Source organism: Chelonia mydas, chromosome 4, assembly GCF_015237465.2.
Source record: "Chelonia mydas isolate rCheMyd1 chromosome 4, rCheMyd1.pri.v2, whole genome shotgun sequence".
Lineage (NCBI taxonomy): Eukaryota > Metazoa > Chordata > Testudines > Cheloniidae > Chelonia > Chelonia mydas.
Genome location: NC_057852.1, coordinates 134,055,696 through 134,075,631, shown reverse-complemented (window position 1 = coordinate 134,075,631; position 19,936 = coordinate 134,055,696). Strand labels below are relative to the sequence as shown.

Here is a 19,936-nt window from a genome sequence, read left to right as displayed (position 1 = left end):
ACAAAACTTCCTCCCACCCCACTCCCCCGCTGGCAACAGCTTATCTAAAGTGATCCTCAAGTAGAGCCATTTCCAGCACAAATCCAGGTTTTCTCACCCTTCCCCCCCCCCCCCCCACACACACACATACAAACTCACTCTCCTGCTGGCAACAGCCCATCCCCCTTTGAAACCCCTCTTTATAATGCGCATGATAATCAAGGGGGATGGGCTGTTGCCAGCAGGAGAGTGAGTTTGTATGTGTGTGTGTGTGTGTGTGGGGGGGGGGGGGGGGGGGGGGGGGGGGGGGGGGGGGGGGGGGGGAAGGGTGAGAAAACCTGGATTTGTGCTGGAAATGGCTCTACTTGATGATCACTTTAGATAAGCTGTTGCCAGCGGGGGAGTGGGGTGGGAGGAAGTTTTGTTTCATGGTCTCTGTGTGTATATAATGTCTTCTGCAGTTTCCACGATATGCTATGCATCCGATGAAGTGAGCTGTAGCTCACGAAAGCTCATGCTCAAATAAACTGGTTAGTCTCTAAGGTGCCACAAGTACTCCTTTTCTTTTTACGAATACAGACTAACACGGCTGTTACTCTGAAATAAAATCAAGAGGTTTAACATCTACAGCTTCCCCCCATCCATTAGGTCAGTAACCCTGTTAAAGAAGGAAATTAGGTTGGAATGTTTAGAAAACATATTATGAAAGTGATAGAAGGCCCAGGACTAAGCATCCAGTGATGGAAAAAACCTACCGGAGCACAAATCCTTGGAATATTTTTCAGGGAATACTCTTGAACTGCAAAGGCTTGACTGGGCACTCGGACACTGCAGTGATGGAAGCTATATAAGCTCATAGATATATTCAATTAATACTTCTGAACTACTGTGCCTAAGAAATTAAGAACTACAGTGCTGTAAAAAACACATTCCTTTATTTCGGAGACAACAGCAATTTGTCCCAAAGCAAAGGGACATGAGCTACGAAGCAGGTGACAGCCTTTCAAGGCAGGAATTGTGACTGGCACCAAAGGGCTGTTTGTCAAAATGAAATTCCACGGTCGACTTGTATGCATGATGCTCCTTTCCTCTTGCTCCTGCCCTGAGCACAGCATCTGGATGGAACCCATAGGAAAGTCTCCCATCTGAATTGTCCCAATCAAGAGAACCTCTAGGACAGCATGCTCTGCTTGACGATGCGCCCTTCTTTATCGATGGCGAAGTTGTAGTTGCGAGGGTTATCCAGGCACTCTTCAATTCGCTCGTCCAGGTTTTCAGGGGTGATGAAATTTCTGGCTTCCTCCTAAAAGCAATTAAAGGGGGAAGCCAATTGTCAGTGTGTGCACCGTTTGTGCCCACCGAGGTAGCTGATTAGACACAGAACAGGGAATGAGACTATGTTTCAGCGCAGAGGGGTTGGGGCTCTGCACTCTGACATTGCCCACTTGCCCTGATCTGATGCCAGGGGTGCAGCTGATGAAACAGGCATGAACTGGAGAGGGATTAGCACCCCCAGAAATTCTCCTTTAGCTTCTCACCCAAACACCAATCTCAATTCAAACGCAACGGAGCATGCCCAGTTCCTACCCCAAAGGGCAGCTTCTCCTGTAACTTGTGTTTATGGGGCCTGGAGTGGCTCTTCCAGCAGCCCTGAGGATCTCAACCCTCATTCAGGAAAACAAAGCCTGGAGACCGCAACAAAGATTCCCATTACACCTCAAGAGGGGCTCAGGACTCATCAGGAGCAAAGGAGAGCTTGGAACTGTAATATTCTTACTGAGAAAACCCTGGAAAAACATGAATCCCCATCTCCCACCCAAATTTATTCCCCAACCTGCTCTCAAAGGTCTCAGGCAGGACATCCTTATTGCACCCCAAGATCATCAAGGCTGCTCCTTGAGGCAGCTGGGAAGGCAGGAGTTTGCCACAGAGCAACATAAGCCCCTTCTCCCCTCTCCAGGGTGTGAGCCTGGTGCCTCCACAGAACTTCCAACCCACGGGTACCAAACAGAAGAGTGGGTGACAGCAGGTTACAATTTGAGGGGTTCACAAAGTCACCTCAACACAGTGATCACTGCCCTCAAACCCAAGCCTTCCATACCTGCAACTGTAGAACCTCTCTCTCCTTCTGCTTAAGAAAATCCTCCATTAACCTGGCATGGTTGAGGGCTCCTTGTAACTTATGGTCCTGCAATTCTTCCTCCTCTCTTCTGAGTCGCTCCTCCCTGTCACATGAGCACAAGAGAAATGGGGTACTGGTGAGACCTCCTCAGGACAATGGAAGGCAGAGCACAGCAGCCTCGCAGGGAAGTGTTAAATGTTCAGGTGAAACCTCCCCCTCTCCCATGGGACGAGGATGGTGAAGCAAGGTGCTAGCATGCCTAGCCGAAGACGATGGGGTGGTGAAAGGTTCAGCATGACAGATACGGGGCATGAAGTCCTAGCTATTCACGGAACAGGGACAGCTTGGGCAACGACAATGAAAATTCCCCTCATACATACGTAGCATAACTAATGCAATGGGGTACAAAAGAAGAGAGAATTCAGTGAAGAAAAAAAAAGTCACTGAAAGGGGTGATTTTTACATTTGCATTCTCCGTATCAATTCTTTTTTCATCAAGCCACCATGAAAAATTCAGATCATGCTGAGAGTTTATAATCTGTGGTTTGGTTTTTGCCATTTCAATGAGATTATTACAAAATAAAGGTTTTGAGCCCCTATTTAAAAGTGTCCTCAAATGTAACCATAATACCGTCCACAATAAAAAAGGGGAGGATACAGTTCAGTCTCTATGATCTAGCCATTGAAGGAGACACGCATTGTGTACAGAGGGCTGAACTGCCAGCAGCTAGTAATACCTCTTATTACGGTGGCCTGGGCTGGATTTAAGCTAGAGGTAGAGGGCTCCAGAAACTATTAGCCTACCTCAGAAGTCATATTTTAAAGAAACAATCAATTTACCAAGCTTGTGACTTGATTACCAACTATAAGTATCAGGTTTCAGAGTAGCAGCCGTGTTAGTCTGTAGCTGCAAAAAGAACAGGAGTACTTGTGGCACCTTAGAGACTAACAAATTTATTAGAGCATAAGCTTTCGTGGGCTACAGCCCACTTCATCGGATGCACAGAATGGAACATATAGTAAGATTATATATATATATATATACACATACACACACACACAGATACAGTTTGTACGGTAACATCCAACTTGAGAGGCTAATTAGTTAAGATGGGCTAAACAAATATTTAATAAAGGGCACTTCAGTCTAGCAGAGAAAGGTGTTAACACGATCCAATGGCTGGAAGTTGAAGCTAGACAAATTCAGACTGGAAATAAGGCATACATTTTTCACTGTAAGGATAATTAACCATTGGAACAACTTACCAAGCATTGTAGTGGATTCTCCATCACGGACCATTTTTAAATCAAGATGGATATTTTTCTAAAAGATCTGCTGTAGAAGTTATTTCGGGGAAGTTCTATGACCTGTGCTATACAAGAGGTCAGACTAGACGATCACACTCTAAGGCCAGAAGGAACCAGCATCTAAGAATCTATAGATCCACATGCTCTCTGAATCACAGACCAGAGAAGGCTCCCTAAGACCCCTTGGTGGGGGAGGGGGATGGATCACAGACTCCCTGCGTACCTCTGGCATCTCACATGGTTTCATTGCACTGAAGCGGCACCCCAAACCCTTCCTGCCGCAGGCCTGAGGGCCACGTCTCACCTCTTCTTCCGCAGCCGCTCGTTCTCAGCGTTGTTCCATGCCATCAGCTTCCGGTGCTCCTCCATCACCTCCTCCCCACTCCCTCTATCAAGGCGCTCCTCATGCTGCTTCCGCAACACCTCTTGCTTGAACTCCAACCTGGGAGAGAGGAGAGAAAGGCCCTAAGCATGGCACAGTCCCATCAACATTGCTTTCCCCCGGATTACCAATGCTTCTGTCCTGGGAGATGGATTCCAAGGCACGTCTTTCACCAGCTAGCGGCCCTCACACGCCACTGGGCCCCGACACCACGCCAAAGGGACGCTGTCACTTTGATTTGACGACTTCCAGACAGTCACCCGACAGCGCCATTTCCCTTTCCAAATGTTGGGGGGAGCGGTTTTCCTTAAAACCTGAGATTCTGAACATTTCTAAGGCTTTCCCCGCCCTCGCACTCCGGCTAAGGTTTCCAAGGGTCCTCTCAGCAAGGCAGCGCGCAGGCCGGCCCTGTGCACATGCCCGCCCGCTGCTCTCCACAGCAGAAGTCGTGGCGCCCAACACTGCCCTACTTCCCGACTCCTCTCCGGGACCCGGAGTGGCTGTCCTGGGCAGCGATGACCCGGCCGGGACCTCCGCTCTCACTGCTTCCTGGGCACACGCAGAGGCGAGAGCGGGCACGCTAAGAGACCGCCCCGGCTCCCCAGCCCCGTGCAGGGCAGAGTGACCGGGGGGCAAGTGTGAAAAATCAGGACAGGCGGCGGGGACGGACGGGGGACAGGCCCCGCTATAATTAAAAGCCCCGCACGCCAGGGCTGTCCCTGTAAAATCAGGACCGGGGGACGCGCGAGGCTGCCCTCCGCTTCGCAGCGCTCCCGGGCTCCAGGCAGGGGCCCTGGGGAACAGAAACCCCCCTGCCCCGGCCCCCGGGGAAATGTGCAAGGGCCGCGCCGCGCAGGCGGACACGGGACGGACCTGAGCGCCTGCAGCACGAGCCGGTACTGCCGGTAGCGCTCGCTCACCACCAGCAGCTCGGCCGGGTCCACGGGCGGCGGCACCTTCAGCCTCCCGGCCTTGGACTTGGCGGGCGGGTCGTGGCGGGACTTGCGGCCCCGGGCCGGCACCGGCAGCGGCCGGCAGCGGCTCAGCAGGGCCCGGCAGCGGCTCAGCGCGGGCAGCATGGCGGCGCCACCGACCTCCGGCTGGGCGCCGCCATGGACCTGACCCCTGACCCGGAAGCGGATGCAGGACTCCGGGCCTGGGCGGGGCAGGGGCATGACGGGAAATGTAGTTCTTTCCGGCCACCGACTGGTGGGCGGGGCTCCGTGGAGCGGGCCAGGCCAGGCCCCGCCCCCTGGGTCTCTGTCTCATCAGACCCCCACTCCCGCCTCCTTCCCCTCGTCTGCCCCACGACTCAGGGCCGGGCTCTTGCTGCCCCCCCTGGGCCTGCCCCACGGCTGGGCTCTTGCTGCCCCCCAGGCCTGCCGCACTTCTGAGGGTCGGGCTCTTGCTGCCCCCCGGGCCTGCCCCACGGCTGGGCTCTTGCTGCCCCCCAGGCCTGCCCCACTCCTGAGGGCCAGGCTCTTGCTGCCCCCCGGGCCTGCCCCACTCCTGAGGGCCGGGCTCCTGTTGCCGCCCCACTTCTCAGGGCTCGGCTCCTGCTGCCCCCTGGGCCTGCCCCACTGCTGAGGGCTGGGCTCCTACTTCCCTCAGGCATTCCCCACTCTTCAGGGCCCAGGTCCTGCTGCCCCACCACCCCGGGCCTGCCCCACCACACAGAGCCAGGCTCCTTCTGCCCCCCGGGCCTGCCCCAGTGCTCAGGGCCGGTGACTGTGGCTCCTCAGAGAGAAGCAGCCCAAGGAGCACACAAAACTGGTGGGAAAACCAAGGCAGGCAAGAGTGACAACGGGCGGAACCGGTGTCCGACAGAGGGCAAGATGCTGCCGTGCATCACCCCAGCAACATGAGCCACCACAAGCACACCATGCCTGGCCTCCGCCCAACCCTGGCTCCCTATGGAATAGCCAGTCCCGGACATGGGCTTGGGCCTTATCGTCTAGGTCAGTGGTTTTTGGCCCGCAGGCCACTTGTGGCCCAGTCAGCACAGCTGCGGCCCATGTGACATCCTCAGGGCCATAACTAGGGTAGGAGGGGCACCTGTCCTGGTCGCAGAGCCAGTGGGCTGCGTGTGTGTGCAAAAATGGGGTAGTGCAGGATTGGGCCCACCGACATCAGCTCCTCTGCCAGGATCAGGCTCAGCAGCATCAGCCCCCCCACTCCCAGCAGGGTCGGGTCCAGCAGCATCTGCAGGAGGCCAGGGTGCTCAGCGCCCCCTGTCCCTACAGGATTGTGGGTCCAGTGATCCTGGCTAGACTGGGCTCCCTGGCACTAGGACTGCAGCGACAGGCAGGCTGCAAGGCAGAGCTACCTGCAGTCACGGTAGGAGACCACCGGGCATGGGGAGGGGGGTGCAAGGGACAAGGGAAAGAGGGAGGTGCAGCGAGCTAGGGCTGCAGGGAGGGGGTGCAGCCTGTACATCTGGGACAGACTCTAGGTGGGGGGACTGGTGGCAGTCCCTGGGGGGGGGGGGGGCCTAGATACCGGGGCACAGTCCCTGGATGGGAGGATTGAGTGCTGGGGGGCTGTCCTTGTGGGGACTGGGTGCTGGGGGCAGTTCCTGGAGGGGCCATTCTGCTCTGGACAGGCACATGTACCAGCCCAGTGTTGGGGGGTCTGGATGCTGGGGGGACAGTCCCTGTCTGGGGAGGAGCTGGAGGGCAGTCCCTGGGTGGAGGGGCTGGGTGCATAGGGGACAGTCCCTGGCTGAGGGGGCAGCCCACACGGGGCAGGGCTCCCCATCTTTGCTCTACAGCCATGCTCTCCGGGCACTCAGCTCAGCCACGCTACTGCCAGTAGCAGTGTGGAAGTGAAGGTGGCAATACACTGTGCCATGCCACCGTTACAGTAAATGAATTAATTTTAACACTTAGTTTGCTAATTTAAAATGCTCTTGGTAGACATTTGCGAGTGGTGAAATGAAAGATACTATGTCGATTTTAATCGTATTGCTGTCATAACACTACTAAACCGTATTATTTTTGTAGATGTACAGGTAAGTATATATATTGTGTGGATGCGACCCACGTAATACAGAAAGAACTATATATGCAGCCCACAATGATAAATAGGTTGACAACCACTGGTCTAGGTGTTCCAGGGCCTGGGCACCAAAAAGAGCTTAAAGCCTAGTGGTTGGCAGCGTTGCGCCTCTGACACAACAGAGCACTCTGCAAGCAGGATAAAGTGTCTCTGTGCAGGAGATGAATAGGGTTGTCAGGTGTCTGGTTTTCGACCGGAACACTTGGTCGAAAAGGGACGCTGGTGGCTCCAGTCAGCACAGCTGACTGGGCCGCTAAAAGTCCAGTTGGCTGCAGTGCCAGCAAGGCAGGCAGGCGCCATGCCTGGCTCTGTGTGACTCCCGGGAAGTGGCCAGCATGTCCCTCTGGCTCCTAGGTGGAGGGGCGGCCAGGGGGGCTCTGCAGGCCACCCCCGCCCGCAGGTGCCGCCCTGAGTGCTGGCTCCGCAGCTCCCATTGGCCAGACAAAAAAACAAACAAAACCCTACCAAAACAAAACACTCCAGTGCTAACACACATCACCCCCTGGGGAGAGGATGAGAGAAAGAACAAACCACATGTGACAGAGGGGTAGTCACATCACTTAATGCACTGCTGGCAGGTGCTCAGATACTACAGTTATGAGGATGACAGAAGAACCTTTATACAATACAATATAATGCCTTCATATAAATCATTCATGTAGCCTCCTCTGGAGGCTGCATGCAGTACTGATTACCCCATCTCAGGAGATTCCAGAAGTGGAAGGGGTTCAGAGAAGAGACGAAGAAAAGAGGATTCAGTGATGAAAATGATCAAAGGGCCTGAAAAAACTCTCCTGTGAAGGGAAATTGAAAAGACTGGGATTGTTACCATAGAAAGGCAATGAACATGATAAAAGTATATTAAATATTGAATAGTATAGTGAGTGTAGATCAGGAGTTTTTGTCCTCCCTGAGTTCTTGTAATGCAAGAACAAGGGGACAGTCACTGAAACTGAGAGGAGGGCAATTCAAAGTTGATAAAAAGAAATACTTTTGCACACAATGTGTATTTTGGCTGTGGAACTCATTGCCACAGGCAGTTGTGGTGGCCAAGAATTCAGCAAGATTCAAAAAAGGTTTTGACATTTATATGAAGAAGAGTATCCGGAATTATCATAATTAATGCTAAAAAATTGTGGAAGGGATATTATACCTCGTGATTCAGGGTTTAAGCCAATCTCTGACTAGGAGACCTAATGTGGGAAGTAGATTATCCCATATCTGCTACTCCAGGATTCTTACACGTCTTGCCGCTATCAGAGACATAATACTAGACACTAGCCGGACCCTTGGTCTGATCTCGTCTGGCAATTGCTAAATTCTTATAACTACAGATTTCCTCCTCATGCAAGATCATTAGAATCAGTAAGTCTGATCCTATTTCCACCCATTTTATACTGGTGTAACTCCATTGCCTTCTGTAGAGTTACTTCTGATTTGTATCAACAAAAGGAAAATTAGGCCAGTTGTTTTCAGTGGACTTGAACACGGTATAAATCAGGGCAGAATCCAGCCCCCAGTTTACACTCAGCTAATAAACAGCCAGATTCTGATCCCAGTTACACTGGTTTGAATCCAGAGTACACCCCCAGCATGTGCCCCTCCCCTCAAAGTCACTGGAGTTACCCTGGTTTTATACTGATGCAGTTGAGAGCAAAATATGGCTCTAAATTTGTAAGTTGTTGGGGAAATCTGTGTGGATGCGAGGTGCTATTAAATTGGCTTGGAAATATGAGGGTGTTATTTCTCAGAAATGTTGAAATCTTGTTCCAAGAATATTTGCCTCATTTTAATTGACACATTTTTTGCATGAGCAGCAAATTAAAACAATCCTTCATTACCAACTTTTTTTGATTCTTAAAGCAATCAGTATAGAGGTTGAGATTCCCAGCTGATTTAGAATAAATCATATTTGATCACTGTAATTCATATTCATTTCAGTGTAACTGCCACATAGAACGGATAGCAAAACAGAGAAGTTGTCAGTGAGTGAAACTCTCGGTATGTATTTAAACTCTGTGTACATGTTGATTGACAGTGGACTTACGCACATTTGGTTTTGGGTGGAAGAATTCATACCTATGTTTTCCAGTTACAATCTGTACGCTCCTTACATCTATTATGACTTTGTTTCTGTGTTCTGCACCTTTAATGACATTACTTCACTGCTGCAGAAGCAGCTGCCAATTCATGGCAGATGTAGCCTGCTACAGACAAAAGATACCCTCTTTGGGCTGTCTTAGGTATGTATATGAACCCCATTACATAGTATCTTCACAATCTCTAATGTATTTAGCCTCACAGCACCCCAATAGGGCAGTGCTATTATTTGTACAGAGAGGAAACTGTGTCACTGAGAGACTAAGCGAACTTGCCCAAGGTCACGCAGGAAGGGCTTTAACCTGGGTCTCCCAAGTCCCAGACTAGCACTCTAGCCACTAGATCACGTTTCCTTTTATCATCTTCCCAAGAAGCTTACCTTAGCTCTTTCTTATTTCCTTAATATGAATGGGAGAATGTTGCCTTTTGTGAAAAAAACTAACACCATCAAACATTTCCAAGGTTACATGTAACCCTGATATTTATATCTCTGTGAATAAAGGGCTGTACACAGGATGTTTTCTCACATTTTGAATCAAGTTTGGCAGAATATTCCAGCACTGAGCCAGAAGGCTGAACTACCCAGAAAGCAATGCAGGGATTACCGGTAAAGGGCTTTGTGACCCGACTCTTGTTCAAAAATCAGTGCGTGCTTAAAACTTGTTTATGGGGCTGGAGATTTGTTTATTTTTATTTTTTTAAGACACGGGTAAGGACATAAATGTGGATGGAATTGTGTATGTAGCAAAATAAAAGTATTTTATTCAACATGGTGGAGTTACACCAGTGCGTAAAGAACTCCAGACAGGGCCTCGTTCTGGTCGGGTGATGGGTCGGGGACATTTCTCAGGCATTACACCATTATCCACATTCCCAGCATTTGAGTGCAGTCAGCCAAGATGTTCATAAGATGAACTTTAACGGTCAGATACATGGAATCTACAGACACACCATCATGTTGCAAAGGAAACGACTGAAAAGCCAGTGGGGCTGGCATGCATTTCGGAAAGAGTCTGTGGAAGGGCTCACTTCTTCTTCTGGAGTTGTCTTGCCAGCATGTCAGCCTGTTTGGCAACAAAGACAATTTTTTTAAAAAAATCCCACAATTTATTGGGCCTGATTCTCCATTTAATCGCATTTGATTGATCTCAGACCATCTAGCACAGTGGAGTTGTGATCCACAGTCAGGGCCTGAACCACTGCAGTATAAATAATAATTTTCCCAGTCTTTTAAATGCTGAATGTTTTTCTGTCTAAGCGGGCACTCCACCCATTATGTCTGGCTTATCATCCCTGCCTTTCATTACTCCTTCAAATCCCTCCTTTCAAGGTTTACATCTTCCAATTAACTTTCTACCACTCACCTACGCACCTACCCCTCTTGCCTGACTGTGCTCCCTAAAAAATCATTATTAATATTATATGTATATTAAGGAAACAACAGAGGCCACATTCAGATACCTCTGTGATAGGAGCAATGTAAGAACTTGAATAACCTGGATGTCTTATCTCTTGAGCTCTTCCTGTCCTAACACTTGTCCTGGCCATGATTCTGAACTTTTCACAGGAGATGCCCAGCATCTTGCTAGATCTTTAAGTTCTTTTGGGCAGGCAGCTGTGTTTGTTTTTTTGTCTTTAAAAGCCTTTGGCATTAGAGATAGAAAATACTTCTAATCATCGACAATAGAGGATTGTTCACTACTGCCCCACTTTTGCCTCCTCTGCTAAATGCTGAAGCACTCTGGTAGCTCCTGGGGAAGGTTGCATGTTCTTACCAGCAGAGCGTTCACAATGGTTTTCCTTGGGCTTCTCAGATAAGCACACTCTTCCCCATCACACAGTTTGATTTCTTCTGAAGCCTGAACTCACAAACAAAACAAATACATTTCGGGGATTGGGTGGCTACGTGGTCTTTCATCCCTAAATTAAATTCAGCCCTGCTCTGTCACGAAGACACTTATATTCACAGCTGGGGGAAAGAAACAAGGGATGTAAACCCTCATTCTGTGGGGTATAAGCCTGAATAAGCAGACGACAGACTTCCCCCTATGGACTGGTTATTACATAATTGTCCAATAGAGAGTGGCTTGTACTTTCCTCTGAAGCCATTATGAGAGTCGGGATATTAGACTAGAATGAGTGACCAGTCTGATCCGATACAGTAATTCCTATAACTCTAGAAGTGGAAGCATTGCCATCCAATGGCTGTTTGGTGTCCTGTGTGAAATGAGTTAGTAACCTCAGTGCAGCTCCTAGCAGACCAGGGCGCGCAGTGTATTTTTCTGTTAACAGAGCTATGCGGTAGCTCATATTTCTCTGTTACCTCTTCAAGGCTTTCCAATGTGCATGTAATTTGCTGAGCTATAATGTCTGGATATTGGATGGTGACAAAATTCAGTCAATGTATATTAAGGGAGGAAAAGTCCCCCAGACTGCTCAATTCAAGATGGAACCCTTCTCCACATGGATCTGCCTTGAAGAGCAGCTGACATGCTGCAGGAAAGGAGGAAATGGTGCATGCCTTAAAGCTAGCATGTGAAAGCACTAAAGGCTGTCCAGCTTTGGCCTGCTCCCAGTTGTCATCTCTTCCCAGTTGTGTCTGTTAAGATGCTCCAGCTGTGCAGATCAGAAGAACCCTGAGCCTTGGGACAGTTCGTATCCTGATCTGTGTCTGAAGGCCGTGTGCTCTGGGTGGTGAGCACAGGGCTGGGAAGTGGTGATGAAATGTTGATCTCTATGTATGCCAGCATTTTCATTAAGGTCTTGATCCTGAGAGGTGCTGAGCACCCACAATTCCCACTGGATCCCATGGGGATGCTCAGCACCTCCCAGGATCAGTCCTTAAATTAGGGCTGCAGAACAAGATGCATTTAGAACGTACTGTGGGCTTTAAAGTAACATGGAAGATCCCCCTACAGAAAGGCTGGAACTCACCTCTGGAGTCTGTGACAAATCTAGTTCTCTTTTCCCTCCGGGATACCAGCCGTGAGACCAGTGCTGAGCTCTTGACAGGTGGGTGCTGACTACTAGCACTACAAAGAGCAAGAGCAGGAGAGGTCGTTGACGTGCCATGGCACTGTCTGGCTGAATGGGGAGATCCTGCAAGGAGAAGGGAGGAGAGAGTCAGACATGGCCTGGGAGCAGTCAGCGAGGGAAAGGTCCCACAGCACGCGTGATTCTAGAGCCATAGGGCAGGCAGTGCAGGGTGCACACAGGCAGCATGGCCTGGTGGGAAGAGATGGGAACAGGGAGCCTGGACTCCTGGGTTCTCTTCCCAGCTCTCCCGCTGGGTGACCCTGGGCAGGTTACTTTGTGTCTGTGTTCCTCCCCTGTATAATGGGGATAACACTCACCTGCCTGGCAGGGTGGTTGTGAAGCCCAATTGGTTAACATCAGTAACAGGCTATGGGGCCCTCAGATGAAAGGCACTTGGCTTCTAAAGGGACTAAGGGTAGCATTAGCTCAAGACCTATAGGCAGATCTGGCCAAAAGAGCTAATGTGATCTGGGATACATAAACCGGGGACTCGCGAGTAGGAGTAGAGAGATTATTTTACCTCTCTATTTGGCACTGGTGCAGGACTACTGTGTCCAGTTCTGGTACCCACCCATTCAGGAAGTATGTTGATACATTGGAAAGGGTTCAGAGAAGAGCCATGAGAATGATTAAAGGATTAGAAAACCTGCCTTATAGCAATAGACTCAAGGAGTTCAATTTATTTAGCTTAACAAAGAGAAGGTTAAGGGGTGACTTGATTACAGCCTATAACAGGGGTGGCCAAACGTACTGATCCTCCAAGCCACATACGACAGTCTTCAGAAGTTTGAGAGCTGGGGGGTGCCTGCCGGGGCTCGGAGCTTCAGCCTTGAGGGGCTGGGGGTCTTAGGGCTTAAGCACTGTGGGACGTGCCTGCCAGGGCTCGGGATTTCGGCCTTGTGCGGAGGGGGGGTCTTGGGGCTTCAGCCCTGAGGGAGATATCTGCAGGGGATTGGGGCTGAAGCCCCGAGTCCCGGCAGGTGCACCCTGCAGGGCTGAAGCCCTGAGGACCCCCCCCCCCACGCTGGACAGAAGCCAGAGGTGACATTTGGCAGAGAGATGTAGGATCTTGTGCCCCTCCCCAATTTTTGCCAGGGTTTGCTGGGCCTGCTTGGTCACATGGTGCTACTGGGCCCCCTCTCTGCACGGCAGCTGCTGGAGCCAGCAAGCTGGGAGGTGCAGCTGTGCGGAGAGGCAGCAGCAAACAGCTGGGAGCTGCAAGGAGAACTGCTGCTTTTGCTGCTGCCCCTCCCTGCAGGGAGGGACCACTAAGGGTATGAGGTGTGTGTGCCTGGGAGGGGCATGACTCAAGCTGTTGGGGGGCCCAAACCTTTATATTGTGCCCCTCCTCAGCAGGCCCCAGTCGTCTCTGGCAGAAGCTCCTAGCCCCACCACCCTGCCGCAGGGCAGAAGGCCTGAGCTCTCCCCCCAGCGTGGTAGGCAGAGAATGGGGAGCTCTGTAAAAGAGCCGCAGTTTGGCCACCCCTGGTTTATAAGTACCTATGTAGGGAGCAAATATTTGACAATGGGCTCTTAAGACTAACAGAGAAAGGTGTAACATGATCCAATGGCTGGAAGTTGGAGCTAGACAAATTCAGACTGGAAATAAGATGTAAATTTTTCACAGTGAGGGTAATTAACATTTGGAACACATTCTCCATGACTGACAAATTTTAAGTCAAGATTAGATGTTTTTCTAGAAGATCTGCTCTAGGAATTATTTTTCGGGGGATGTTCCCTGTCCTGTGTTCTACAGGAGGTCAGATGAGATGATCGCAGTGGTCCATTCTGGCCTTGGACTCTCTTAATCTGATGGCACTCCCAGCCTGTGCTGCCTTCTCCGGGATGTCACCTCATTGCGTCTCCCTAAGTCCTGCCTTCAACTAAGCAGTCATGGAAGAGACTGATGACTGCACTGAAACTTACACCAGTGTAAAGCAAAATGGGTCTACTCTGGATTTATCCCAGCACCTCTGAAACCCCAGTGGCATTACTCTGGATTTACACTGGTCTCTCTGAAACCCCACTGGGTCAGTGGCATTACTCTGGATTTACACTCATGTAACAGAGAGCAGGACTGGGCCCATAGTGTGGTGGAATTTGCACTAGCTGGGGAAAGGGAGGAGTTGCTGAACCAAGAGGTCTTTCCCCAGGATTCTGTGGTGCAGATTTAAGAGAGCAGGGCAAAGCGAAAAGCTCTGAACGTGCTCCACTGAAACTTGGATGGCCAAGCCCTGCAGTCAGCTTTGCTCCCTGTGTTAGAACAGTTTGCAACTGACTCTGGTGCTATCCCTTTGTCGGCAGCTACCTGCATTTGTTAGGTGGAGCTAACCTAAGTGCCAATCCATCATCCCCTCTCACATACTGGTCAATGGGACAGTAGAACCTCAGAGTTACAAACACCAGAGTTTCGAACTGACCAGTCAACCACACCCCTCATTTGGAACCGGACGTACGCAATCAGGCAGCAGCAGAGAAAAAAAAAGCAAATACAGTACAGTGCTGTGTTAAATGCAAACTACTGAAAAAATAAAGGGAAAGTAGCATTTTTCTTCTGCATAGTAAAGTTTCAAAGCTGTATTAAGTCAATGTTCAGTTGTAAACTTTTGAAAGAACCACCATGATGTTTTGTTCAGTGTTATGAACAACCTCCATTCCCGAGGTGTTCGTAACTGAGGTTCTACCGTATTCTCAAGCCACCGGGCACAATGTGAGCAGTGTTTGTGATTTTATCGATATCCTAAATCTGGGAAAGAAGCATATAATTTTACCCTCTTCATTTTACAACCTAAAGAAACTGCAGTAACAACTATATACCAACGCTTTGTGCTTATCTAGCACAGAGGGCCTTGAAGTGCTTTCTGAATATCAATCCAATCCCCTAATACCTTGAGGAGATTATTATGCTCCTTTTGAACATGAAAATATTGAGCTGTTAAGTGACTTTCCCAAAACCACACAGCAAGTCAGTGGCAGAGCTGAGACTAGAACCCAGAAATCTTGATTCCCCCTGTGCACCCCGGGCAACACTTTGTTCCAGTTTACAGCACCTCACTGTTCCTCCAGACACAGCATCACAAACTCTTCTCATAACCTAGTATCTGAACATGTCTCTGCAATCAGGGTTTAGTGTGATCTCAGTCAGGATTTGAAGCATTCTCATCCAAGTGCTGGTCTGTCATTAACTAAGGATGGAATTTCATTCATTCATGGTATAAAACAGTGCCTATAATCAGTGACTAAATTTTCTTCACTCCGACTGAAAATTCTCTCTCTCTTTTTTCCTGAAGGCTCTGGGGAGTTGAGTCTCTGACATCCCAATCCATTTTAAGCTTTGATAGGAAAACCCCTGCTGCAGACCTGCCCTCTTCAAGGGCTCTTATGGTGATCAAAGACCACAAGCACTTGGCCACTGTGGGGCTGAGTGCAGGCTAGATAGAGATTAGATGGGATCCTGCAGGGTTCTCTCACTAATGTCAAGAATATTAATTATAAGAATTTTTTCCCCTCTTTTTTTTTTAAAGCAACTGCATAACTAACTTGTGAGATGTATCCAGCCTGAAGCAGCGTGATACCATCTCCAGGCTGAAACAGTTCTGCAGGGTAATTCACTCTGTGCTCAAGTGCTGTGCGGTTCATCTATCATTTCAAAATATTACATCTTAAGAAAAAGTCCGATCAACTATTACATGATGAAGATATTGTAGCTGGCAAGAGGAAGGCAAGCCAGCACCTTTCTGCTGAAATACTCAGGTTAGCTGGGGTTGATTAGCCACTATTTACGGTTTTGTTTTCATATCTAGAAGGCAAATTCTGACCCCAGTTTCACAAGTGGAAAGCTGGAGGAATTCCACTGGAGCCCCTCCAGATTTACACTGTCCGCAGAATTTGACTCTATGAAATATAATCACATACATGAAATCCATTTGCATTTAATGCCTTTAGGATATCGGGCCCCCAGAAGTACTTCTGATATCGGATTTGCTTGTAACTAACACGGTTTGCAAAGCATGAGAGAAGTTTAGTTACTCACCCTGTTCTGATCTCCGGCTCACTATGTTCTTAGACTTCACCGATGCCTGCACAGTTTGCTCTCATTATTTATACCATCCTCTGTGTGCTTCAGTGTAATTGGTCTCCCACTCTGTTGGGGCTGCCTGCTGACGTTCATTGCATACTCTGCTGACGACGATGTGCATGGATAGGTTTAAGCCCTCTTGCCACCGGGTTGGTGCTCTGATGAGACAGCACTGGGAAAGGGTCTTCTGGGAACACCTGCCTGCCAGCTCATTAGCTGGCAAAGACTCCTTGAGCTCCGCAATGGAAGTTTCCTTGTGTCCATTAGCAGATGGGAGCAGAGTTGTATTGCAAGGCAGTTGTCAACAGTGGCAAAGGACATCTAGTTTAAATCAGAGACTGGTGAAGGAGACGGCTAATTGAATAAGGTTGCTGTAAGGTCCTCTAATGCAAGATCTATCCAGCAGGGTGTGCTTGATTTAACATACAATTAATAAGACCAAAGTCAGACCTGCTGCAAGGATGTGAAATTCCCAGTGAAGTCAATGGGAGTTGCACCTGCTTACCCAGAGGCTGCATTTGGGCCAGTGCATGTGTGATATTGGGGTGCACCACAATATGGAAAATCAGGCATTTAGGGCTAAGGAAAGTGTAATAAAAAGAAGTGGCTTAGAACTAGAGATGGATCCAGATGGGAGCCCCAGATCCCAGTGCCCCTCCTCACCTGCAGGATTTGGGGGCATTTAAATCCAGATCCTAGCTCACACTAGAATTGATTGAAAAACCATCCCACAGGAAATTCTGTTATTTTGACATTTGTTTTTGTCCTGAATCAGGTTGAAAATGCAAAATTTGTAATGAAAGACAGTTCAGAAAAATTTATATTTGAAAATGTCAGAATTGATTCACTTTGGGCTGGTTGATATCAATCTGCACCCACTTGAGATGCTGCAGTGCCTCATGGGAGTTGTAGTTCGGGTGCTTCATGCCCCTATTCTCCCCTATGGGCTGGGCTGGGCTCCCTGGTCAGACTACATCTTCCATGATGCACTGTGTTCTCTTCCTCAGGTAGAGAAGCTGTGGGGGACCATGGGAGATATAGTCCAACCAGGGAGCCCAGTTTTTAGGAGAGAATGGGGGCTTGAGGCACCCAAACTACAACTCCCATGAGGCACCACTGCAGCTCATGTTGATGCATGGATTAATGGCAACCCAACCTGAAACAAAATGTTTTGTTTAGATTTTCCTGATGGAAAAACTGATTTTTTGGGGGCAAAAATTAACATTTTGCCCCCAGAAAATTTAAATTTTCTGTCAAAACAAGATTTTTTATGGAAAATTCCAGACCAGTTCTACCTCAGACTTGGACCCTACCTGTGAAATGGGCTGAACGGGAATCCCAAACATCTCAGGGTGCATAAGTAACTTCTGAGACACATCCAGCCTGAAGCAGTGTGAATTTGATGGCCTGGGTTCATCTGTTTCATGCTTGTCTGAATGAGACACAGCCAGGATGGCACATTGGCCTAAACTTGTAAATAAGCCAATAATAATCACTCCATTCTAAAGGACCCCAAGACACTTTACTGGCAAACTACTATGCAAACCACCGAGGAACATCCCTTCATCCAGCTGTATGCTGGCCCATGGCATCAGCTGTCCAATGGTGTATGACATCAGTACACACCAGTTCAGGACAGGATGTGACTGAGATTACTGTATCCAGCTGATACTGCAGGGGGAATATAAATGGGCAGAATAAGCACTCTTCCTTGGCTGGAATTCAGCTTGGACTCCAGCATCACCAGCTCAGCTCCCACACAGAATGCCATGGGGTCTTTAATGACCACAGTCAGCCAAGGCACTGGGTTTACTTCTTGTCCAAAAGGTGATACTTCCAGCAATGAGCACCCCTTCGCGCCATACTAGTGGAGGGATTGATTCAGGGCGAAGTACGACACCTACCGAATCACTCACACCGTTTCTTGTAGCAACTTGAGCCCAGAGCTACAAAATATTTAAGGTCCTAACTTCCACTGATTTCAACTGAAGTTAGGTGCCTGAATATCTTTGAGGAGCTGGGCCTTGGTGACCTGAGAGGATCTCCCATACAAATACTCAACCAGGCCCAGCCTTGCTTAGTTTGGGGTACCTCAGAGGATCCCTTACAAGGTGGTGCCTCTGGAGGCCATTGGGTCTTGTCCTGTTCTCATAAGATGGGATAACCTAAAAGGTACTTTCACATTCTCACTCCTGATCTTCAATCAAGTTCCCTCTCACTTCTCTCCTTTCAACCCTAAACAAGTGAGTATTTGTTTAGTATCTCCAGGCCTCTAGCAATCTTGGGTGCCCTTCTCTGGACCTCCCCATTCATGCCGGGATCTTTGTTAAGGTGAGGGCATGAAAACTGGGCTTGGCACCCCGATGAGAGTGCTCCATCACTGGCTGGAATGCTCCTGTAAGCTCATCCTGTATCACTGCATCTCAACACAACATGGAAAGCAGCTGGGCATGTTCCAGCCCAAGTGACATCCAGCAACTGGAAGCTCTTTGTCTAATAGGGAAAGCGTAACCTTGCCAATGCGTGAGGTTAAACTCATCTTGTGAACGGACAGGCAAACACGACATTTGTAAATTAACTTATTTCTGAGACACCAGAAGGTTTGGGAGGTTTCACCCTCTTTTTATTACTACATCGATTTCCTCTTGCAGCCCTGCTGACCCTGGGTTAAAAAGCCTGATAAGCAATTTGCTTTGGATCCTTTTGCCTTTGTTAGCTCATCAGTGCCTCCTTCGTTCCCTGCCTGTTGATATGATGACTGCAAGGGAACACTCAATACCAAATACGAAGATACCACATTTATATCAGGCGCCTCATCCCAAAGGGGCACAAACCAAATGCCCAAAAATGCAGCCTGCATTGCTTCATCTCCCATGCAGTTGCAGTCACCTCTAGGGTGGAATACAGTTAATTAACAACACCCCACAGCATCACACTACCATTCAGCACCAGACACGATACACCCCTTATGTAGCTGAAACTGCAGTGGGCAGCATGTCATTCCCAAAGCTGGACTGTAGCCAGGATCAGCTAACAGTCCTGCTGTCTGAAAAGTGCCCAGGGATCTCGATGGGCACCATTATCAGAACTTACATCTGTAGCAAGCCGGAGAGGGACCTTCCCTAAAGGGAAAGGGGGAATGGCCTCTCTGCTGGGAGTGCCACAAAGATGCTGGCTACTCCCTAATGTGGCGGTGGTTTATGGGAAGTGGGATGAATAACCTGTCACACAAGGCACTAGACAGCTTTCAGCTGCCGCAGACTGCAGTGTCTTTAAACACTAAATGTACAGCTCCACTCACGACCCAACTCTCCTTTCAGTGCTCCTCTCTAGTGAGGTCTCGGGGAGAGGCAAGAAGTGAGCAGAAAGAAACTAGCTCTGACACCGACTTGCTTGTGATCATATGTAAGTTACTTTACATCCCTGCCTCTGTTTCCCTTTCTTCAAAATCAGCTAATAACAATTCCTGATTTCACAGTCACTTGATGTGAAATGAAAAAAAAGTGGCTAATAGCCCAATCCCCCTGGACTATGAAAAGTGCTATATAAATGCTGACGGTGTGTGTGTGTGTTTTGCTGGTGCTTACAAAACAACTCAGGCAAGCAACTCGAAAACCTGAAGGAGAATTGCAGAGGAAAGTATCAGGACCAGAATATCACTAGATATTTAAACTGGAAGGAAATGAAGAAGGTACTTTCATTCCCAGCTGCTGCCTCGACTCTCTGATTTCCTTTCAGAAGAATTGGGAATGCTTTTTAGTCCAAGATGAAAGATCCCTCCGGATGATAATGGTGGCACGTACAGAAGGGACTAATGCTGCAAAGCCAAAGCCCATGCTAGGGTAGGCAAAGACACTCCTTTGGGCACTAAAGC

The 19,936-nt window shown here is 49.0% G+C and overlaps 2 protein-coding genes across 3 annotated transcripts; both read right to left on the bottom strand.

Annotated features, from left to right (window-relative positions):
- Positions 1-895: 895 nt before the first annotated feature.
- On the bottom strand, positions 896-4,986 carry MRPS26 (mitochondrial ribosomal protein S26). The gene is made up of 4 exons (XM_027829378.3): positions 4,665-4,986; positions 3,714-3,851; positions 2,081-2,204; positions 896-1,282 (listed from the first exon to the last, which is right to left on the bottom strand). The coding sequence occupies exons 1-4, from the start codon at positions 4,964-4,966 to the stop codon at positions 1,151-1,153; spliced, it is 696 nt and encodes a 231-aa protein (XP_027685179.3). The 5' UTR covers positions 4,967-4,986; the 3' UTR covers positions 896-1,150.
- Positions 4,987-8,919: 3,933 nt separating this feature from the next.
- Positions 8,920-16,509, bottom strand: LOC102933975 (progonadoliberin-2). 2 transcript variants are annotated; one of them, XM_037898343.2, is made up of 4 exons: positions 16,018-16,509; positions 11,883-12,047; positions 10,724-10,807; positions 8,920-10,012 (listed from the first exon to the last, which is right to left on the bottom strand). In XM_037898343.2, the coding sequence occupies exons 2-4, from the start codon at positions 12,018-12,020 to the stop codon at positions 9,974-9,976; spliced, it is 261 nt and encodes an 86-aa protein (XP_037754271.1). In that variant the 5' UTR covers positions 12,021-12,047; positions 16,018-16,509; the 3' UTR covers positions 8,920-9,973. The 2 variants fall into 2 exon arrangements, with proteins under 2 accessions (XP_037754271.1, XP_007067205.1); XM_007067143.3 differs by lacking the exon at positions 16,018-16,509 and having other exon boundaries at positions 11,883-12,766.
- Between the last annotated feature and the right edge of the window lie 3,427 nt (positions 16,510-19,936).